This window comes from Epinephelus lanceolatus, chromosome 21, assembly GCF_041903045.1.
Source record: "Epinephelus lanceolatus isolate andai-2023 chromosome 21, ASM4190304v1, whole genome shotgun sequence".
Classification (NCBI taxonomy): Eukaryota; Metazoa; Chordata; class Actinopteri; order Perciformes; family Serranidae; genus Epinephelus; species Epinephelus lanceolatus.
This window is the reverse complement of record NC_135754.1, coordinates 17,099,485-17,124,270: the sequence shown is the minus strand read 5'-3', so window position 1 is coordinate 17,124,270 and position 24,786 is coordinate 17,099,485. Positions and strand designations below refer to the sequence as shown.

The 24,786-nt window shown below is 39.5% G+C and overlaps 1 protein-coding gene across 1 annotated transcript; it reads left to right on the top strand.

Annotated features, from left to right (window-relative positions):
* Positions 1-536: 536 nt before the first annotated feature.
* Positions 537-23,409, top strand: nlrc3 (NLR family, CARD domain containing 3). Its single transcript, XM_033611007.2, has 19 exons — positions 537-676; positions 2,344-2,501; positions 10,325-10,588; positions 10,913-12,659; positions 13,359-13,445; positions 13,654-13,737; positions 13,937-14,020; positions 14,130-14,213; positions 14,318-14,401; positions 14,671-14,754; positions 14,895-14,978; positions 16,821-16,904; positions 17,409-17,492; positions 19,990-20,073; positions 20,345-20,428; positions 20,608-20,691; positions 21,839-21,922; positions 22,826-22,909; positions 23,028-23,409. The coding sequence occupies exons 2-19, from the start codon at positions 2,378-2,380 to the stop codon at positions 23,116-23,118; spliced, it is 3,405 nt and encodes a 1,134-aa protein (XP_033466898.1). The 5' UTR covers positions 537-676; positions 2,344-2,377; the 3' UTR covers positions 23,119-23,409.
* The last annotated feature ends 1,377 nt before the right edge of the window (positions 23,410-24,786 follow it).

The window sequence follows — 24,786 nt, the reverse complement described above, 5'->3', positions numbered from 1 at the left end:
GTTGCGTGTGAGCAGGTACATTCACTCAGCTCTACTTATTTACTTTGTGCTGTGCAGTACCTACTATTATGTATAATGTGTTTGAGATTGGTACGTTATGTACACATCAAGGTAGAGATGTGTTGTTGCAAAACTTTCCAACCTGAAACATTGTTTATCACTTGTTAGCAGTACTTACTGATGCATTTGCAACCTGAAGCCGTTTGTTCTTTGCTCCGTCAGGCCTCAGCACTCGTAATCATTTATCTCTCATCTCACTTCTCATTTGTGGAACTGCACATTTAAGTAGCTGTCCAAAAAGGAGACACTGAAGCGTGGTGAAAGTTTCAGGGCCTCGCGTGCAACTTCAAAGCCCACGTTTTTTTTTCTGTCTTTGCACTGTTCGACCTGCTAACCACAACACAGGAAGGCAGATTAGATTGGCAGGAAGGAGCTGCAGCATGTAACTGTGTCTCAGTGACAGCACTGACTGCGATGTCTTCGGCTGCTGTGTGTGCTCGTGACTCATTTAATTTGCTCTGTAGTCCTCGACTAGCTTTCACTCCTTTGAAAATTCCTCCAATTCACACTTGACCTACGCCTGCTGTCGTGAGGGTCATGGCATTACTGCGTAAAACATCTGTGTGGGCATCGTTTCACATGCTTTGATACCTACAGACAACTTTAACAAGCCCGGGTGAGTTAACTGAGCTTTGTGTACTACTCATACACCATTTATTGAACCTTCACAGCTACAGAAGGTTTGTAAAACCTAATCTAGTAACAAATGTTTCCTCTCCATCATGGCATTGAGTGTCCAGGCCAGTGAAAATGGAATAAAATAAGACCATCATGAGCCTTTAACTTCCTTTTACCATAGGCTAATATGCACCTGACATACTGGCACCTCATAATTGTTTGTTTTAATGAATTTACAACTGATCTGTCTGGCTTTATTTTCTTTGCACAGTATTGCTGGTGAACTTTCATCATGCAAATGACACTGCTACTTGAGCTTTTGCTCATTGCTGACGATTCTTGAGGGTTTTTTTTTTTTTTTTTTTTGCAAACATTTCCGGAGGTACTGAGCACTCTCTAGTGTACCGTTGTCACAACACTCTCTCCCAACACATTTGTACAATGACAGCATGCCATTGAGTGGTTCTGACTATTAAGCTGCACAGCGGAAGCTGGCGTGCTGTCTGGAGTGCATCTGCGTTTTTGAATTGGCTTCCTCTAAGTGAGAAGTGACGTGACCAGCAACAAACCACACAGGAAGGCGTTCGCCATTTCAAGTTATGTCTCGGTGAAAAACCTCAAACACAGTTTGAATTTATGTTTGCAATACTTTCATTGCAGTTTGTGATATGAGATACTAATAATATAGCTTTTTGTATTTAGTACATTTTGCAATGATACAATACAATGTGCTTTGCAAAAGCTAAAAGCAGTTACAATAGATCAATAGATAGATTAAATCAAGTAGGATGTGTTTTGCTTTTCTTTAAAAGCTAAAAAGAAGTGCACACAGTCTGTTTCAGAGTTTGGAAGTGTGAACTAAACAGCTGACAATGATGATGACTTCCTGACAGTGAAATTATGACATGTGAGGTCATTAATGTAATTCTAACAAAGGTTGCAAAATAATATGATATGAAAATTAGACTTCTTATCAGAAACCAGTGTGTGTGGGCAGATTGTGTTTTATTGACATCCCCTCCACTCTCCTGTTACACCAGTTAAACTTTGTTTTTCTTGCTGGCTCATACGGTTTGGTGACGTCAGGTAATTCCCAGCATACGTCATGTGAATCCATGTTACTGGCATCCATTGTGCTTTTAGTTTCTCTGTTTTGTAACATCTTTTGTCTCAGTTTCTGATATAAAGCACTTTAAATCGCCTGTGCTACAAATATCAAGCGGCAGTCTGACCTGATGTTACACATCCAAAAAAAGCTGTATTACATTTAGCTCAGGAGAAAATAGACTTTTAAAGTGATGTCTAATGTATCGATGGGCTTAACCACAATGCTGAGCGGTATTGCAAATCACTCAGGTTAAGACCATTTGCTGCATCTTGTAAATGAGTATAGCTTTAGCACTAATTGGTCGTTGCATCTTGTTGTGATAGTGAAGTATATATGTTGCTTTTCAACAGACATACTTAAACAGTACTGCAGAACTTCCTTACAGTATACATTTACATTTGGATTATTAATTAGACCAAGGAGGAAAGGTCCAGAAGATACTGAGGCCTTGGTTGATTTCTTCACCTCCTGTCAGTACAACCCATCATGCTGAGTTAATGTAGTTGCACATTGAGTAAATAATGCTGTACCTTGTATTGTGTAACAAACAAAAACAGGGACGTCTGGGAAGAGAAATTATCCAACATTCTCATGGAGAGGAAGGCACATTACGATTCTATCCTGGACCGAAGCAAGCGCATCACGTGGCAGGACGACTGCTACGTAGATCTCCAGTCTACGTCGTGCTCTCTCTCTTCACAAGCAGAAACAGAGGGTAAGAGTCATCATGTCTGTTATATGGAAGCCCAATTCCACCAGTGTGATAAAAACAAAAAGATCCTGTAAGGCATCCCAAAAGTAAACAACACAGGCCAGTGCAAACTCAGAAAACAGTCCTCATTGTTTGGAGATACTAAAGAATGTGAATGTTAGTGTGAGTAGTGCTCGTGAATGTTTTCCATTATTTTACAATACTAAGTCATTATTCTCCTATTTTAAGCCATTCATTGAGCTATTGAGTCATTATTTTGAGACATAATTTTTAAGCTACTGAGTGATTTTACAATATTAATTCATTATTTTGGGATACTAAGTCAATATTTTCCAATACTAAATCATTATTGTCAGTTGCAAAGTCATTAATTGAAGATACAAAGTTTTTGTTCTTGTGATACTAACTTATTTTGTGATATTAATTCATTATTTTGCAATATTAAGTCATTATTTTAATATTTAGTCATTATTTTGAGATACTAGATAAGTCCTTATTTTGATAATATTTAGTCATTATTTTGTGATACTAAGTCATTATTTTGTAATATTAAGTCATTATATTGTGATACATAGTCATTATTTTGATAATATTAAGTCATTATTCACGTAATATTAAGTCATTATTTTTGTGATACTGTCATTATTTTGTAATATTAAGTCATTATATTGTGATACATAGTCATTATTTTGATAATATTAAGTCATTATTTACGGAAGCGTATTGCATTCACTTGACAAATAAAAAAAAATCTGTTTTAAAGAGTAATTTTTTCTGTTTTTCTGAGTATTTTTTTTTATTTTTCTGTTTTTCGGTGTAATTTTTTTCTGATTTTCGTGGTAAATTTTTTTTTCTGATTTTCGTGGTAAATTTTTTTTTCTGTTTTTCGGTATTTTTTTCTGTTTTTTGTGGGGTTTTTTTGTTTGTTTGTTTTTCAGGGTAATTTTTTCTGTTTTTCTGAGTATTTTTTTCTGAGTTAAGAGAGCAATAGAACAACAGACGCTTTCATTCCCTTTTTGAGAGCTCGATATAATGGAAGCAAACATGACCCACTTGTTTAGTTTAATCCAGTTTTACTTTGTTTTGGGTTTGAGACACTGGGAGATATTCTTGTCTTTAAGTCATATAGATGGTGTTATCATTAGTTTGTCGACTTTACGCAGGCACCTTAAGACTTTGCGGTTGTTCAGACGAAAAGCCCATTCAGGTCTGCTGGACATTGCAGTGTTTCTCCAGAATCAGTTGGACACATAACCCAAAACAAAGTAAAACTGGATAAAACTAAACAAGCGGGTCATGTTTGCTTCCATTATATCGAGCTCTCAAGAAAGGAATGAAAGTGCCTGTTGTTCTATTGCTCTCTTAACTCAGAAAAAAATACTCAGAAAAACAGAAAAAATTACCCCAAAAACAAAACAAAAAACACGAAAAACAGAAACAAAATTACCACGAAAAACAGAAAAATAAAAAAAATACTCAGAAAAAAAGAAAAAATTACTCAATAAAACAGATTTTTTTTATTTGTCAAGTGAATGCAATACGCTTCTGTAATAATTCATGTAATATTAAGTAATTATTTTGCGATACTAAGTCATTATTTTGTAATATGAAGTCATTATATTGTGATACATAGTCAATATTTGGATAATATTAAGTAATTACTGATGTAATATTAAGTCATTATTTTTGCGATACTAAGTCATTATTCGTGTGATATTAAGTCATTATTTTGCAATAAAAGTCATTAACTATAGATACTAAGTCATTTTGTGACATTAAGTCATTTTTTTTGCAATACCAAGTTGTAATTTTTTGTCATACAAAGTCATCATTTTGCAATATCATGTAATTGTTTTAACATAGTCATTATTTCAAGAAAGTTTCTCATTATGACTTACAGACAATTTTTTTTTTTAATTTGTCATTATTTTGGCAGAAATGGGCTTCCATACTCATATACTTGTGCACTGTTGGCTTTGGAGTGGTTAATGTCAGAAACTGCTTTCTGGTGACACACATAAAAGAACATACGCCACACAGCTATAACAGCAATCAGTCCTAACTCTAGAGGGTTGATGGGAGGAGGATGATGGTAAAGACAGCTAATTGGTCCTGACACTAAGATGAGGACAATCAGCAGTAGTCAATGAGTCTATATATTAGCATCATTAAAGGGAATTTACATTAAGTTAAAAAGACATGTGCCATACTTTCATATACAGCCTGAAAATTATCTCCACTTCTACTTTATTCAAGATCAGTCCACAGTCCTGATTAATACAGAGTTATTTTGACCTTACCATCCATGTTGCCTGCATGATATTTATTCATATTCACATTCTGTGGTTCTTATTATGAATATTAAGCCACAGAGGTGAGATTAGAGCCTTATCTGTAGTGCAACGGGAGCTGTGATTAATTATATCGAATGCAAGGACAATTTCATATCCTTCGTGGTTGAAGTTTGTAAATAAAACCTTCCAAAAGTTATTACAGCCAAGCAAGGGTTTGAGAAGTGCATTCTCTTACTATAAGAGAGAGAGGGGTTTCAGAACAGTCATTTTATCTCTCTTATTGAAGACAGTGACTTTATATTTATTGTTAGGAGGAGGAGAATCATTTTGTGGTGATCTTTGGTGACTGAGCCTGGTGGGGATTTGAAGACAAATGGTGATATTGTTAGTAAAACTTCTGGGGAAAAATAAAAAATCAGTTTGCTCAGTCATGTATAATGAATTTAAAAAGACAAAAACAGAAGGGATGGTTGCAACTGTAAAATTATAAAAATCAAACGGGAGACTGATGTCAACTTTTTCAAAGACCAAATTGGTGGAAATATATTTTAAAGGTCTAGATTGCATTCAGCAGTGATGTTGCAGTGGCTGACATGAAAACGTGAACATGCTGACTGCCCTATCTCATTCTAAGGTGACAGAAACACAACAACTCTTATTTTCAGGTCATTATAAACAAATGAAAACATAGTTATGAATATCATAGTCCCTTTCTGCCAGTAGAAACCTCTAAATCCTACATACTGCATCTTACAAGTTTAACGTGGGAGTTTTTATCTCATTTTCAGAGAAACTGGTCATGGTCATACAGTGTTCAAAGTTTCCCTCAGTAGTACCCTCCCACGAACATGTCCTCCTACATGATAATAGGAAATTTACTGTATACGCTTTGATTTGATTTCAATTCAGTTAGTTTTAGTCTATTTAAGTTTATTTATAGAGCATATAACAGACACCTACTCAAATAAAAACAGTCATGAATAAGAGAATATAAGTAAATTAATGAAAGCATACATATCTTAATGAAAGCATAACACAAAAACATGATTGCACAAACAACAAAACAAGATACAAGCAAATAGAAACCAGAGTGTGGTTATGGTCAGGCGTGTCATCATTATGATAATTACAAGGCTAAAGAAAAGAGATGGGTCTTAAGAAAACAAAATAATGATTGGTCACCAGATCTGAGGGGTTGGGAGGTGGAAAAGAGGATGAGCAGTTCAGTAACCAGTCGTTGCTTTTAAAACAAGTAAAAGAATCTTTGCCTCCTAAGATCCGAGCTTTTGTTTGGTATGCATTTTTAATTTGTCCTAGCTATCTGAGTTTAAAAGAATTTAATAAGTATAATAAAACTAAGCACTGTCTAATTAAAATAAGTTGTTTTTGAAAATTAAAAACTGCAAATTATGTCCTCATATGGGGATGATAAAATTGTTTATTTCAATGCCTGAACATTGTTGTGCAAAAACAAAATTGCAAATAGCACAACATTTGTCAAATGTTTTGTAACTCTATGGGTTAGGGGTCACTGTTCAAGTCTAAAACTTTTCTAAACTGTTCATTTCAATGCATGAACATGGCTGTGCAGTACAAAAATTGGGAATAATGCAAAGTACCTAAAAGCCTTGTGATTTGTTTGTTTTGTAACTATAAATTCTCACTGCTTCATCCAACTAATCAACTTGTGTTAAAATGCTGCAAAGCAATGATACAATTATAAAGTCTCAATGTCCTCAAACAAGACGATAATAAAGTCCTAATGTCCTCAAACGAGTACCTCCCAGTTAACAGGGTCTTAGCTTGTTATTATTGTTATAAAATAAACAAGTTTCAACCTTAAAAATGAGCAGGTTTTGTACCTTGTCCACTTTTGTGTTGGAACTGGCTGTAGATGGACATGAATGAGATGGCTGCCATCTTGTTTTGACATGGATTAGTGTATTGTGCTTTTGCTACCACTAGATGGTGTAATAAAGTGTCCATGAACTAGGACAACAGGTTTAAGTAAAGCAGAATAATGTATAAGGTGCAGCAATCCTACAATTTAAAGTTCTCATATGAGGATGCAGGGTAGCAAGAGGTTAAAATCAATTCTGTTCTTCGGTGGTAACCAGTAAAGAGAGGCCAGTACAGAGGAGATATCATCTCTCTTCCTGGTACCAGTGGGGGTTCTTGCTGCTGAATTTTGAACAATCTGCAGGCAAGATAGTTCGGATGGACTGATTCCAACATGAAAAAATAGAAGCATGGACTGCAGTCAAATCTTCAATGCACAGGAGTGATTTTAATTTTGTAAGTGACCTGAGATGGTAGACGCTATTGCTGAAAATGGAACTAGGCTACTTATCACGAACAGTGACGCACTGCTCACCATGTCCGCTCACCAGCTTTCTGGGGGGAAACCCTGATACTGTTTAGGAAGCTTATAGGTGTTGGAAATAACTTTGATACTTCTCAAGAATTAGGAACTAGGAAATGTCAATTCACCTGAAATGTTATTTTGAAAACACGCACCAACCCTAACCCTGGCATTTGTTAGTCTGTATGCCGAAGAGAGTGTCTTAATTCACTGAGAGAGGAGCAAGAGTTGTGTTTGCTGAGGAGGATTTTAAGGATATTGATGTCACATTAGACAAAACAAATGTTCCTGACAGATGTTCACGTTTAAGGTTTGTGCAGCTTTTTAAAATGAAAGAATCTGTTTTTGATTTCAGTGAGATTATAAGTGGAGCGGATAGATGAAGTTTAAATGCTGCCTGTGTGTTTTGGATGGATTATTGAAGACGCAAATTGCAATGAGTCAATGTGTATTGTTGGTGAAGTTTGAAAAGGTGGAGGTCACGTTGTTCTCTAGATAACGCTGTCATCAGTTCTCAAACACTGAGACAGTTGCAGATGATGGTAATTGCTGCAAATAGTCAGAGAAAGCTGGAACTGATGTTTTTTTAGATCTTTTTTATAGGGAGGGGGGGACTGCAGGGAAATGTTTATCTCTCATTGTTTGGTTTAATATATTTAATTGGCTGTTGTCTTGAATAACTTCATACCTCACTCCTGGCTGAAATGCAGATTAAGGTAGTACAAATGCCATTATATGCAACAACAAAAGTGCTTTTAAACTAGATTATTATCCATTGAACAACTAAATGATTTTATAAAACACAGATTCTAGATTATAGGAGTGTTTGTATGGTTATAAACGTTAACACAGATGAGTGTCTGAGTTCTGTTTGAAGTGATTATGAGCACAGGCAGGATCATGGATTCTTCTATCGATTACAAATACCAAGTGCTGTGAGAGTTCTGGGATCAAGAGAAAGCATATGGATTAGCTTCTCCACAAGGTGCCTTAATGAGGAATGAATGCTATTGGTCATGTTAATGCTTTGGTATGGTGATTAGAGACTGATTTAACAGGTAAACAAGAGGCTGTGTGAGGCTGTACTGAGCTAAATGCTAATGTCAGAGCACTAACATGCTCACAATAACAATGCAGACACACTGTTTAGCAGGTACTGCATAACATTTACCATGTTCACTGTCTATGTTTAACATGTTAGCATGCTAACGTGTGCTAATAAGCATTAAACATACATAAGGCTACAGCTGAAGCTGATGGGAATGTCATTAGTTATGCAGGTATTTGATCATAAACCAAAATATTTGACAAATTATAATTTAAAATCAATGATGATCACCACTTTTACAATATAGTACTATTACAATTGGGGGACATTAATCCTTAAACCAAATTCCAATAGTTGAGGCGACACTTTACACTTTACTCAAAATTGTGAACTTCATGGTGACGTTGGAGGAAAGGTCAGGGATCACCGACTTCAGTAGGATCAATCGATGGTGCCAATCCATCAAGTAAATGTTTAGAAAAGTTAACTTGCTGGTTTCACTAGAGGAAGGGCCAGAAGGAAAGTCAGGGGATTTGTACACATGACACCCCTCTCTGTTGCTCTTATTGAGGTTTATTCCATTTTGTTTCCTCCATTACAAGGTTTTTGGGGGGACTTTTTCCATGTCCAAATCTGTTAAGCCCCTTGTTTGTGATATTTGGTTATGTAAATAAAATTGACTTGGTCACCATAGTTTTTTAAGATTCCTCCCCTTGGGATCACAAATATCTATACAAACTTTAATTGTAATCCATCCTACAGTTGTTGTGATATTTCAGTCTGAACCAAAATGGTTTATCAACCAGTCAATCAACAGACAGACTGACAGACTGACATTGTCAACCATAGAGTCATGCTGCTTGCGTGGGACAAAAATAGAGTGAGTGGTTGTTTGGGTGTGTTGTGTAATGATTAACATCAAGAGCGTTTTTTTACGAAACAAGCCTTAAAATGAACCTGACCATGCATATGATATTCATTGGAAAGATTAAGAGTGGAAAAGAGAAGCAAAAAAAGAGGAACGGACTGTTATCTAGAATCACAAGTATTATGCAACTTGATTACCCAACACAAGATAAAATGAAAGTTCAAATTTAAAGTTGAAACAGACAGCAACTCCTAATTCCCGTGCTGCCAAGTGGTAATTGTTGGTGTCACTGTCACAAAGACAAGCAACCTTTCTGTGTTCCTCAGAGCCTCGCAACTAACAACAACACAGGATACATTGTGTTTTGTTTTCCACAGTTAATTCCATTGTTTCATCATCTGCTGTTTCTACTACTGGAGATAGTAACTGCAAAGAAATTACACTGATACTTTTTGGTAACTGGGGATAGTTAACCGATGGCTAACAAGGAAAACAAAGGCACAAGCCTCTTCCTGTTTTTGGTCGCACAACGGTTGACACACTTGAACCATAAATCTAGCCTTCATTTTACCAGGTGATTGTACCTGGTGGCAGACAAAGTTGCATAGTAAAATTGAGGCTTATAGAGAACCAATCTAAATCTTGATGGTATCATTGGTGGTGTCAGTTCCCAATGACTTCATAATACCAAGTTAAAGTGAAAAACATGTCTATTTCCACACAAGAGGGCTCTTTTGCCATTTAAAAAAAACTACCATTAAAAAACCATTACATCAGTCAAGTCCTAGTCTTTGTACAGCACTTTGCATCAAGCACTTTGATTCTACAGGAAACAGTAACGTCACCGCTAAAATGAGACAACGAATTGTTTTCTCACTGATATATGAACTGCAAAATCCCCTTTGGTTATTTGCCGATATGTGATGGGAAATAGCATGAAACTGTGCTACTCAAGCTGTGGCAGAATACATTTTTTTGTACTTCTTTCTTTTTTCTTGTTTTTCTTTCTTTCTTTTTATACATGTATTTTTTTAAAAACTATAAATAATCAGCATTTGTTCCTTAATAGTTTTCCATCAGCATATAGTTTTTAGTGTGAAAGAGTGAATGAATTCATGACAAATAGGTACAAATTGTACAATGTTTTGCTACAGTACATCAAAATAGGCTGTTGTAACATAAGAAATTGTCTTTGTTAATTATCAATTGATGATCTCATTTATCTAGTTTTACCTGTGCGGTGTTTTGGTTCAGATCTTGGCTGGATCCAAAAGCATCAAGACCAGCTGCAACGCTTCTCCACATCCTCCTTCCTGGAGGGCATGTTAACCCACCTGAGAAAGGTGGATGTTCTGAGTTCAGCTGAGGAGACCAAGGTCAAGGAAGCAGGACGGCTGCAGGACCAGGTTAACATGCTCACAAGTATTGTCAGCGACAAGAACACTCAAGGGTCTGATGCTCTCCGGGGCTTCATCGAGAGCTCAGACTCTCAGGTGGCCCAGCTCATCGTCAACCATGGTAAGGAGCTTTAAGTTGGATTTTCTGTCTGTGTTGGCCATTCTTTTAAAGGAGGAAGATCATCCAGTAATAGCTGGGATGGTGGTTTGTTTTCTGAATCTTCCTAACAATGTTAAAGGGTCACTGACCAAAATGTTGAGCCCCAAACTGCTTCTGATGGGCCATTCAGTGTGTTAATGTATTTGTGTAAATGTAACTCACTATGAAACGTTTTTGCAACACTCTTAGGATAAAAGCACTTTTAAAGTGCTATTCCATTTCTCATTCAAAGCGATTAAAAAGATAACTTTCAACAATATCCTGAGTCACTTTCTTTTTCTGCAGAGTCCATGGTGAAGGAGCACAAAGAGATGCTGCTGCGGCGATATGAGCAGTGCAGAGACAGAGATTCCGTCAGCTGCCCCAAACTGAACATCTCATCAAGAACCTTACTCCTGGTCGATGGACTTTCTGACCTCCAGCAAAAGGAACATGACTTAATGCAGGTGGGGGCAACCCGAGGAGGGAAAAGAAATCATCTCAGACAGCTGGGGCTCTCCAAACTCCTGGAGCCCCTGACCAGGGTCAGTTTACCTCCCAGGGTCTCCCTCACAGTTGGGGTGGCGGGTATCGGTAAGACAACCTGGGTCCGACACTTCATCAGACAGTGGAGCCAAGGCGCCATGTGCACAGACGTGAGCTTCGTCTTGCCTTTCACTTTTGGTGAGCTAAACTCACTTGAGAAACTCTCTGCTGAGAGGCTGGTGAAAATGGCTTTTCCTCATTTAACAGACCCAGGTCTGGTCCTGAGCAGCTCCTGCCGCACACTGCTCATACTTGATGGTTTGGACGAATTCCGCTGCAGTTTAAATTTCTCCGATGCAGCTCCATGCAGCGACCCAAAGAAAGAAGTGCCCATCGATGACCTGATTACTAACATCATCCGGGGGAATCTACTCCCTGACGTAGCGGTGTGGGTGACCTCCAGGCCAGGAGTGGCCTCACTCATCCCTGGAGGATTGGTTGACAGGGTGACTGAGATCCCAGGATTCAGCCCAAAGGACATCCAGCTCTTCCTGAACCACCACTTCTCTGAGAGAGATTTTGGCAGTAAAATATGGGCACACTTGGAGTCCCATAAGATCTTAATGGTGATGTGCTACATACCATGCATTTGCTGGATAGTAGCTGATACCCTGATGTACATCATGCAGAGTGGATCCCAAGAGAGCCTCCCGAGGACTTGCACCGAGCTATACGCTCACTTTTGTTCCATGAAGGCAGAAGTAGGTGAACCAAGAGGCAGGGAGCCTGTAAAAATGGAGCAGCTCCACAGCAGCAACCGTAAACTGGTGGGGAACCTCGGACGACTGGCGTTTTATGGCCTCCTCAAACACAAGTACACCTTCAGCGAGCAGGACCTCAGGGCCTATGGGATAGATCTGCTGTTAACTCAGTGCAGTCTTGGTGCTGGAGTTCTTGTTCGGGAGGAGTCGGTCATACACACAACATACCGGTTCACTCATTTGACTCTGCAGGAGTTTCTTGCAGCCACTTTCTACTATATCTCCTCCAAGCGGGCAATCTTTGACTTATTCTCAGAGAGCACCATGTCTTGGCCCAAGATCGGTTTCCAGAACCACTTCAGAAGTGCCTTTCAGCGCTCGCAACAAGCAGAGGACGGCCACTTGGATATGTTTGTGCGCTTCCTGACAGGCCTGCTGTGTCCTCTTGCACAGATTCCACTCGCTGGGCTTCTGGCCTTCGGGAAAGACGACGGCAACCAGAAGGCGTGGGCAGCAGGGTTTTTACAAAGCCTCTTGGTCAGCGGAGGCGCAGTGGTGTCCCTGCGTGCAGTCAACCTGGCTTACTGTTTACAGGAGCTGCAACACACAGAGCTGTTGCGGAGTGTAGAGGAAGATTTACAGCTCGGTAGCCTAGGAGGGAAGTTAACACGAGCTCACTGTGTTGTGCTGGGCTACCTGCTGCATGTGTCTCCAGAGTGCAGCGAACAGACCAACCTGACAGGCTCTCTGAACTACACCACAGTGAAATGTTTGCTGCCACAGCTGCTGTACTGCAGCTATCTCAGGTCAGCTCTGCAAAGCAACATCTTCCAGTAAATTAAAAGGCCCAACACACCAAACTGACAACAAAGAACTAGTGGTGACAAAGACTGACTCTTGCGTCGCCTCCACTGCCAGTGTCTCGGCCAAAAAAAGTTTTGTTTGAACGCACCACAAAGACTACAGCTAACAGTCAGCTAGCACGTATGTTCTGTGTCTGCGTGAGAGGAAATAACTTTCCATAGTAACAGGCAGCAGAAGTCTGCATTTGTTATTAAAAGAGGGAGCCCGAAAAACAGACAGGGTGGATTTAAGATACTAGTTAGCCACTTAGCACATTTTCAACACAACCTGAGTAGCCACTACATTAATTGTGTAATAGTGAACAATAATACAATTACAAACCGTTTCTGCTGAAAAGCTCAGTGGCTATAAAAATAGTATTACCTATTTCGATCTCAAGCCCACTGAGCTGAGCTGCCAGTCAGATTGATTTCATTCGTCAATGGCCTCCAATGGGTCCGACGTTAGTTCAACATGCCGAACATGCCGAAAAACAGCTGGCTAGTGCCAACAGAACGGGACAAACCGCAAAAATTAGGGTGACAGATGCTCGCTCGACGGGCCGACATTAACCAACAGCCGATAGTCAGCTTGGTGTGTCAGGGCCATAAAACTCAGGGAAAAGATTGGAGGGTGAAACTTGTAACTTATCTTCTCTACAGATTAGAGAATAATCACTTCAAAGATGATGTCATGGAGTTGCTGGGAAGCCTCCTGAGTGCCAAAGACTGCCATATCCAAAAGATAAGGTGAGATCGCACCTACATTTTAGCAAGCATCATATGATGAACATTTTGCAGCGAACTGGCATGTGAGCTTTTTCACTTGCTCATTTGCCGATTGCTCATATAAATGGCGACTCTTGATTATCATGTGGTTTTAAGATTTGTCTGGTGAATATCATTAATATTTTGTAGCATATGTACTGTATGTGACCTCTTTTGTCTACCTCCTCAGTTTGGCAGAGAACGCCATCAGCAACAAAGGTGCCAAAGCATTGAGTCGAGCCCTCCTGGTGAACCGGACACTAACGTCTCTCAAGTGAGATTTGTTTGTTATGTTTGACCTATGACTGATTACAACTGCATCAAGTAAACAGCCTTAACCTTTTGAATCCATACTGTTACACAACAATTCTGTCTCATGTGCTGCAGCTTTAAAAATATTTGTACTTATTTCCAAGTCCCTGCATAGCTGTGTTTTATCATTATATGTTGATCATCTATCCACCTATTTATAGTCTCCGGAACAACAACATCGGCTCTAAAGGGACAAAGTTCTTGGCAGAAGCTCTGAAAATGAACCAAGTCCTGGTATCTATCAAGTGAGTATAGTTGCAATAGATTTTAGCTTATACACCTATTTTCATCCTGCACAATGTCACTGTGGTGGAACACAGTTGGTGTAATTGCTCAATTTCCACCACTTCTCAGCTTCCAGAACAATGCGATTGAGGAGGAAGGTGCCCAGGCCCTTGCAGAAGTGCTGCACTGCAACCGCAAGCTGGTGTCTCTGAAGTGAGACTTACCTGTGTTTATTATATGTTCTATGTATAGTGTAAGTGTGTGTTCATGCTCAAGATGTTGAGAACATTTCTTCTTTCATGTATGTAATGATTTAGCATACGGAAGAATACGATTGGAGCGGGAGGAGCCAAAAGGATTGCAGAGGCACTGAAGATGAACCGCACCCTCACAAAGCTGATGTAAAGTGATATTTTCATTTAGTGAACTGATCTTGATAAAAGCATACACTTAATTATGCAAACATTTATTACATTTATCCCAGTGGATTAAAGATTACAGGCTACTCTCCTTTTCTGTGTCCTTCACACTCAATAATAGATCAACTTGCCACTTAATTTGTTCATACAAAAGTCTTTATGTTAAGATAGCACATACAGTATAATACCCCTTGTTTTGCAGAGCATCAAAGTTAATGATTTTTTTCTTTTATTTTTGTTCTTGCCTGCAGACTTTGTAGTAACCAGCTCGGGGACAAAGGAACAGTTGCTCTGGCAGAGGCTTTGACAGTCAACCACACACTACTCTCGCTCCAGTCAGTACCTTCTGCACAGTAGTGCATTGTCGTTATAATTCATCACCCTCTGTTTAGAAGTTAAAATTTGGTTTGCATGCTGTGCAAATGTGACTTGCAGAGTAATTTACTACAGGCGCGTTTGACGTCTCTTTTGGCAGACTGCAGAGTAACTCAATCAGCAACAGGGGAATGACAGCTTTAACTAAAGCACTCAGGCTGAACCGTGGACTTGTCTCCTTAAAGTGAGTATTAGCTAAGACACCTCTGATCAGTTCATGAAATGTGCCATCTCATGTTTTTATGACTTGAGTCAACCTTATTAGACATTTTTAGATGGATCTATGATCACAGCCAACTTTTCAATGTGGCAATTTGACAATTTGGATATATGTAAGTATCTTTCTTACTCAGAGTTAGGAGGCTTTCACATCAGGCACCTGGGTTCAGATCTGGCTACACATGACCCCAAAGTCAAATTTGTTTCATTATAGGGAGCATTCTGTGCCGTACCTGGACTCAAGTCCACTTTAAAAGGTGGTCCCAAGTATCGTTTATGTGTACTCTGGTACAATATGCATCAAGTGTGAAGACCAACTGTACCAAAACACGCAAGTATACTGCTACTATAACACCACTACAAGGAGTTTTCAATCGGTTATCAAACAGTCTCGGACCCAGATCCGTGGTGCTTCTCAAAGTCAAGGAAAGATCCTTAAATTGCTGAATTTCAAGGGGGCTACGTCATCAAATCCCGCTACAGGACTGTTCTAATGTTAAGCCTCCTTCAAAATCTACCGATAACCGAGTCCTTTCTTCAGAGAATTTTCAAAGACGCATGCGTGTATCCTCAGCAGGCATGAAGTACCCACAGTCTTTGTGCACGATTAGCCGGAATTGAAGGCAGGACCTCTTCAATGATGGATGGCTAAGCACTCACTAGCCTGTTCAAATTTGTGTTCACCATATGCTAGGAAAAAGTATTGCCTAGCCTCTGTAGGATCTGACTTGGAAGGACCCATCCTGCCAAGGAGGCATCCTTGACTTTGAGAAGCACCTCTGGCTTTGCTGCCATCATTGACACTCAGTCGAAGCTACAGCAGTAACTTTAAGAGCTTTGTGCTAGACAGCAGGAGCTCCTTTCTCAACCATGAGCAGAGTTTCAGCTCGCTGCTCTACTGGTCCCTACTAAAGTGTCCATGTGCAGTGCCCTTTCCTTCACTCTAGCACAAAAACAGGTCACGTAGATGATGGCACAAGTGTACCCAGGTACAGAACAACATTACTTATGTAAAAGCTGCGCAGCAGGGGAAAAGAGAGGGGGACCGTCGTTCTGGCACCGTATGAATAGATTGTACCTAATGTGAAAACACCCTTAAAGGAAATTATTAATACCACTTTCACATCTGTTCAGTAAACAGAGTCTAAGTCTTGACGTCACGTCCAAGCAAGCCACTGTTCCACTAGCTTCTGTAACTTGTGTCTTTTGTTGGGTTTGTGATACACACACTGATATACCAGTGCCAGTAGGCTACCAGTTACCACTCTTAGCCTGTATGTTTGTTGTTTTTTGTGTTATTATAGACATCAGAGAGATTTTTGGTCTTTGACAGATTCTGTAAATCTTGCCAAACCAAAGTGCATTATGGGTCTAGTTGCCATTTTTGAAGTATTTTCTTTGTGTTTGCTTTTATATTGAAGCATGTAGCGTAATTAACTGGAGGATGCTTGATTCATCTTACAGTATGAAAAGGGGGTAGGATTAGATCATTTTGCTTCTTCCAACTTCTTCCAAATTTACTCTTGATGTTTTCAGTTCCGCTCACTGTAGCTATTCCTTCAAAATGGTGCCTCAGTAATGTCATGCGAAATCCACACACATGCCTGACAAACACCAATATGGCTACAGCCAGTAGCATATTAGCTTAGCTTCGGAGGTTCTGGTAGGGTGATTTTGTTACTGTTGGACAGAGCCAGAGCCAGGCTAGTTGTTTCCCCTTGTTTTCAGTCTTTATGCTAAGATAAGCTAAGCTAATTGAAAGCATAATTTCTAATCCAATTTTCCCCTGTATTTTTCTGTCTGTCAGTTTGAGGGAGAACTCCATCGGGGTGGAAGGAGCAAAGAACATGGCCCATGCCCTCCATGAGAACAATTCTCTACAGGACCTTGAGTGAGTCACCTTGTTAATAGCAATGTGCAGTGTAATGCCCAGCAGAGGCTTAGAAATATCCAACTGTTGAGGAAATGTCACCTCCCCCTGTGTCACTTAGCACTATTGTGTGATGGAAAATTGCATTTCCTAAGAGACTATAGAATGAACCCCAAGGCCATTTGAACAGATATGATGATAATCACAATTTAACTTGAAGGCAATGATTGACTCTGGATTTTATGATCATTTCTATTCCTTTCATCTCTGTATTTCGCTGCACTTTACTTTTTATTTGTTTTTGTGTATTTTGCATTGTTTCTGTTATTGTATTTTTTGTATTTTATCTTGTGAAGCACTTTGTGAGTCCTCTCTGTGAGAAGTGCTATATAAATACATTTACTTACTTACTTACTTCTATGAATGTCTTTACCCACTTGTCAGTGAATTTCAGCGAGCATTGTTTAACTCTTTAAACTATATCTACTGTGTGTGTGTGTGTGTGTGTGTGTGTGTGTCTCTCAGTCTCACAGCCAACCTGTTGCATGATGAAGGGGTTCAAGCTATAGCTGGCGCAATCAAGTTTAATCAAGGCCTCACCTCTCTGCAGTAAGTGAGGCTTTTAAATACAAATGTCACAACGTGCATAAACATACACCCGAGGCTGCTGGTAGTTCAAGTATCACCTACTTCACTCCTTTTAAAAATGTTCCTGAGCACCAACAATGATGGTACAACAATAGAATAAATAGGCCACTAGCATCAGAATAACCTTTATTCAAGACTGCAAACACGTTATGCACTCACAACATAAAGTTAGATTTTTTCAGAAACATTTGAAAGAAAATACAATACCAGAATACACAGATCAGCCAGAGCATTAAAACCACTAACAGGTGAAGTGAATACCGTTTATCATGTTTTTACAATGCAATGTTGTGCTGGGCAACCTTGGGTCATGGAATTCGTGTGGATGCCACTTGACAGGTACCGTGCACCAAATCAACGCTGCAGACCATGAACAACCCTTCATGGCAACTGCACTCCCAGAAAGAGCTCAAGGCATCGACCCAACCTCCAAATTCCTAAGATCCCAATCTGATCAAACATTCGTCATACCCCAGAGGTATCCCTTATCAATAGTAGGGCCTCCTTGAATTGCACTTGGCTCTGACCTATCAAGACATAGACACAGGACCTCTAGGGGTGTGCCTGATCCTTTGACTCCTGTGGGTTGCGCAGTGGGGTATGAACATGTCCCAGAAATGCTCAACTGGATTGGGATCTGGGGAATTTAAATGCCAGGTCAATGCCTTGAGCTATTTTTCTTGTTCCTCAGACGATTCCTGATCAGTTTTTGTGGTGTGACATGGATTATTGTCCTGCTGGGGGAGCTATCAGGGACTGCTGTTGCAATGAGGTGGTGTACTTGGTCTGCAAGCATGTTTTGGTGGGTCAGTCGTGTCAGGTGGCATCTACATGAATGCCAGGACCCAAGGTTTCCCAGCAGAACATTGCATTGCAACAGGATGATCGATATTCCCTTCATCAGTCCGTGGTTTTGATGTTGTGGCTAACTGGTGTTTGTAACATTAGGTGATAGCTTTTTAATTGCAATGCATTAGTCCTGTTAAAGCTAGTGTAATTAATATTTCTATACTGACTATCATTCAAACTAACTTTGGCAGCTGTCTTCAGTAAACAACCTGTAAACCCCACTCCTACACAAGCAGCAATGTCCGGGGCTAAAAATGAAGCCAAACACACAAGTGCCAAAAACTGCAGTTCTTTGAACAGCCACTTGAGGCTGCATCGATCCCAGCTCCATGTTAAAATGGCTAACTTTAAAGCTCAAATAAAAATGTTTACAGCCTGGTACAAAACCAGCTTTGGTCTCTAGAGATAATTTCAACATTTTGACAACTGTACAGGGACTTGATTTTTATATACCTCACCAGTTCAAATTCTATTAAAGCTTAAAGTTATACTTAACTAAGGGCGGGGCCACCTTGAGTGATAGCCTGTCTGCAAGACGTCACCACAGTCTATTGTCAGATCCATAGCTCCACCCTCTTATCCACATATGGTCACTTCTGCCTTCAAAAATCCAAGATGGCAATGGCCAAAATTTCAAACCCAGGCCTTCAAAACAGGAGTCCAAAAACCAATGGGTGACATCACCATGGCTATGTTCATTATTTATGTACAGTTTGTGATAATGTTGTGCTTACTTTTGTCAAGCATAACTTCAAATTAATACTATTTGCTGCTTAGTGTGTAAATAAGCCACTCTTTGCTGCCACCTATCAAATTTATAAGGTGATAATATGTCAGTGTTTTGTTGTTAACAGCTTGTTGTGCTGCCCCCAAGTGGTAAAAAAAAACTTAATGCAGGTTTGAAGATTAAAACCAGTAAATCTTAGCCTGGTTCCAGACCATAGACCCCGCCCACTCAACTGAGTAGGCTTGCATCTCTGGTCTGGCATACTTCAATGAATTTGCGATTTATCTCGTCCAAACGATGGACGGACCAATGAACGCCGGGGGTCTAGCGATTAGCCAATCAGCGCCACGCTGATGTCAAGCTGTACGTCGGTGGGTAACTGGTAAGGATAGCAACAATGGCGACCGCTACAGATCCTACAGACCACATTAACGATGCTATCGAGGTATTTCGCCACTACTCACGTTAATGGAGGACCAAATTAAGGAAGCTGCTAAACTGGATTTAACAGCAATGCAGCTGGGCGTGCACGGTGATGGAGACATTTTAAACGGGCAATGCTCGCTTGTTTTCGGCACCCCCGAGGCATGGATACTAATGACGTCAGATTCTGGGTGAGTCGTTGATCTCTACTGATTGGTTAGGGAAAAAATCAAATTCCCTCCCCCTTGTAAATCGCCTTCAATGGAAGCCATGTCAGACTGAAGGTTCTGGGAGCTTCAGTCTGACACTCAGGCTAAGTAAATCTCAATTACAGGACACTTTTACAGGTACTTTTATTGCCACTGTTTCCTTGCAGCTATCGTTTGTGCTTGTGCTTGTGCTCATATTCAGTATTTCCCTCATAGTTGACCTTATGCTCCTTTCTTTCTCTTTTTACAGTCTCCAGTGGAATTTCATCAAGTCCTCTGCCACTAAAGCTCTGGCCCATGCCCTCCTCTCCAACACCACAATGCAGCTCTTGGAGTAAGACCAATAGTTAAACCTCTGGCACTGTCAGCCTCATTACCCCATCACTGCCATCCACCTCTTTTCCACACACTTGTCTTTTTTAGAGTAATTACATTTATTTCCCCTTTATTGACATCACAGAGAGAAAATGATTAGCGACAGCATTTCATTGACTGATCGTGGTCTCATCCAGCAGCTAAACAGTTAGGTGGAATTTCAGTCACAGGGTTGTAACATATAGTGTGTTGTCATTGTGTATATGTTTGTGTCTCTGTCTTTTTTGCAGCCTACAGGAGAATGCTATTGGAAATGAAGGCGTCATTTTTCTTGCCGAAGCCCTGAAAAGCAACGCATCTCTGCGCACATTATGGTTGGCATTACAATTGTGCACAGTGATTGTGGTCTTTAAGTTCAAATGAATGAAATAAGTCAGTTTTTAAACACATACATTTACATAAAAGTTATGATCGACCAAAATCTTTCTAGATGTGCAATAACTTCCTCTATTATTTTCCCATGTGTTCACTATTTTACATGCTGTCTCTGTAGTCTCCAAGGAGTCTCTGTGAGCACAAGTGGCGCCCTTGCAATAGCGGAGGCTCTACTGACCAACCAAACCTTGCAAACATTAGAGTGAGTCCACGTTCTTTTCTTGAGTCAAACTGTTCCTTTGTTATTTGGCATTCAGCCACATACTGTGTAACAAAGATGCAATTTAAAATCAGCAGAGCTCCATCTTGCTCATTGGGAGTAGCTATTTCTGTTTCCACTTTGACTGCTAATGAATCTCAGATATAGCAGACCATTATTTGGCTTAAATAGGACCAAGCAGGGCTGGTAGACTTATGAGAGGCACTGAGAGCCTTTTTAAAGCTGCTCTCCTTCTGTTTCTTTACCTGAAAAGCATTTACTCTTTCATTTGTCTGCTTCATAGATTCAATAACTTGTGTTTGCTCTCTGCTGTCGATGTTAATTTGTTTGTCTATTTAAGCTTAAGACAATGCCAGCACCCGATTTACCTTGTCTAACCTGGCAGAGCTCCACAAGTGTTTGCTTGAGACAGACATCACTTCAACGAGTATTGGCTTCCCTATTCTGTGAACACTGTCACATTTGCTCATTAAATTTGTTTTGTGAATAAATGTGTGTCACAAAATGAGACTTATGCCCTTTTCTGGTTAGTCTGGCTTTAATCTCATCGAGGATCAATTGATGCTCAGTAAATGTTTGATTGACTGTCAATCGATTAACCAGAACCAACCAATGTTTTTAATCCTATACATTCTGTTTTTTTGCTATGATTTTCCTTGCAGTTATGTGTCTACATTTGCTGTGATTTTATGCCAATCTAAATTAATATATCACATTCAGCATTAGATAATGTGGCAGTATACATTTTTAGTAAACATAAATTTGTCAGTTGTCTGAGATTTGGTTTATACCGTGGTAACTATTACTTTATCATCTCTGGGTGTATTAGACCTCTGTTGGCAATGTTGCAAATCAATTTTCAGAACTGTTTTATGGTTATATTTGATTTTTATATGATTTTTGAAACAGTGTGTTGAGTCGCTAGGGCCAGGTGGGACCGGGGTGGATGGTGTGAAGTCGTCTGGGGAGGGATCCCAAGACTGCATTCATGCATTCTTGTATTTACTGTACAACCTCTTGTATGAATCTTTCATTGTTGATGCTGCCAGTGTAACAACACGCTCTGTCACTTATTTACAACAACTATTGTGTTTTTTACTAAGTGATTGCACGTTTTCCACTGTTTCAGTCTACGTGGGAACGCTGTGGGGATGGAGGGAGCGAAGGCTCTGGCTAATGCACTGAAAAGCAACAGAAGCCTCAAGTCGTTGAAGTAAGTCCTGCTGGAGCTTATTGTGATCCATATGAACCAAATTGTCAGTATTTGCCCATTTAGACAGCATAAGAAAAGTCACTGCCATTGTCACACAGTCTATTTTACCTACCTTACCTTGGAGAACATAGTCTACACCAGTGGATCTTGGGGCTGGGTATCAGTACCCAATATCTTTTGACCAAAATAATCCAGTACTATCCAGTCCAAATCCAGTCTAATCCAGTCAAACGATATCAGCATTCAGTCCTTTTTGGTCCCAGATCTAGAAAAAAATACTGTTTATATGGTTTTGCTTGCGGCCAAATATAATGTTTTTTGATTTATTGTGACGTCCTCTACACACAACATGGACAATGACACATTCAACGTCATTCACCAGATTCAGTCTCTCTCTCTCTTTTTCAAACTTGGTGCGGACTAATTTGGAACAATGTGTGAGCACTGCTTGGGTACAGGGACAGATGGAGACAGATGGTATTTTGTGGTGGCATGTCATTGCATCTAAATGGGGCTAAAATTAACGCATTCACCCACTTTTCCATCAGTGCCAATCAGAACTGGATGTGATAAATACCCATGACTTCCGCAGAGTCATTTAACCCTGGTGTGAATGCCACTTGTAACCTCTCTCATCACAGTAAAAAGCCAGACGTTAGTAGGTCTGAGTGGGTTTTCCGTACAGTGGAATAGGGGCTTTGGTATCACTTTACCAACCCATCACACAAATGAGTGACTCCTAACATAAAAAGGTGAACTCTTCATCCAGGTAGCTGTAAAGTAGCTCATAGGCATTTAAATGTACTGGACTTCCTGCCAAAACCAGCACTGAAAATAAAAGCTCTATATTTGAATCACTGGACATTTGATTAAAGAAATATATATCTCTCTGTGCATCATCAGTCTCCAGGAGAACTCTCTGGGTATGGATGGAGCCATATTCATTGCAATGGCCTTGAAGGGAAACCACCAGCTGACATACATCAAGTGAGTTTTCTTTTCTACGCCTTCCCCCATACAGTATATTCTTCTACATACAGTTCATATACTACTTCAGGGACAACTATATGCGGTCATACTGCTCATTAAAACACTTGTTCTTCAGCCTGCAGGGAAATGGGATTGGAGAATCAGGAGCAAAGGTCATATCTGACGCCATCAGAGCCAACGCTCCAGGCTGCGTGGTGGATATCTGACGTGTTATCAGATGATGGTGTACATTATGTTGTTAAATTAAACTCTAGCTAAATGTTGGTACTGAATATTGCTCTGTAAATGTTTCACTGTAACATAGATATTCACATATTTATTATGACATTATTAAAGTAAGAGTTGCCATAATGGATGAAAAAAAAGAGGTGGGTGAACTTTAAAGTGGCACAGCATCCATAGTTACAGACTGGAGCCACATTTCTCCGATATGTCCTAATGAAGATGTCATTCTGTACATTTGCTCTGTTTGCACAAATAAATATGGTGTGTAGAAATAACATGGTCAGATATCTGTCAGCCTGCTCTGCTAACATCACATTATTAATGGTGAAATACTCATTTATAATCTCTGGGTAAATTGCATCTGCTGTTTGATTTATTATATCTGCCTAACACCAGTTTTATGCCAGAAATACTAATATGACTCATTGCTCAAAGAGTTTGCACTTCCTCCATCACTTCTATACAGTGCTGCTGCTACAATCTGTTCAACAACACAACTGACTCAAAATGGATTCTACTCTTTGTGCTTGTGTGTTATAAATACAAACATACATCCTATCATAATGTTGGGTCACACTTGAGAGATTTAAGCAGAATAGGAAGCCAATAAAGAAGATCAGCCAGTCTATCCTTGCTGAATCATATTCAGAAAAGCCTTTGTGACATTTTTTACTGAGCTCAGGGTTCAAAGATTTAAGGGGTTTACGAAGCAGCTGTTCAAGATGCAACTGGTTTGGTGTGGCAGCAAGCATCAATGGTTATAAAAATGCTAATAATAACACAAAACTTTATTTATGCAGCACTTTTTAAAACAAAGTTACAAAGCGCTTTACATGGTAGAATCGGGATTGAAGGTAATAAAGTCAGATAAAATACTTTATTACTACAGCACTTACTTAATACATTACTGTTTAAATTATATTGCTGTCACATAAGATATATTTACTGTCACTTTAACATCAATACGATATATAATATCATAGCCTACTCCTTACCCCACAAATAAGCCTCTTTAAAATTAGTAACCACATACACACAGACATAATAATAATAATAGATCAACTCAAAAACTCAAAAACAATATCAATAAAACAGATAAGACCGGAAAATAAAAAGGTGTGCTCACATAGATAAAAAAAAGAAGCTTTGAGAAGTGATTTATTACATGCCACTGACTATACAGCCTCAGCAGGGAGTTTCAGAAGCTGAAGGGCTCTGACTGCAAAGGCCAAGTCACTTTTAGCTTTGAGCCAGGACTAATGAACAGCCTGCAGAGCCCTGCCAATGGATCTGATCAGATTGCAATCATATGACACTTGCGACCTGTTATAGATCTCAACTGTGGTCACTGTTCAGAAAACTAGTAGACACCACATTTTTAGTTGGACAGGCAGCCTCCCCAGACTGTAGACATTTAACTTATTCCACACATCATAGTCTCTGGTTCACTGTGAAAAAGATGCCTTTATCTTTTACTTTAGAAACAGGAGAAACTGTACACCTCTGTTTAGCAAAAATAGTCAAATACAGCCAAATGTTGCAAATGCCCACTCTCACACAGTTTATTTCACTGCCTGATTACTTGGTAACAATGTGCTTCTTGGCAATGATTTTAATACACAACCACTTTTTAATGTGCAGGATGGTTT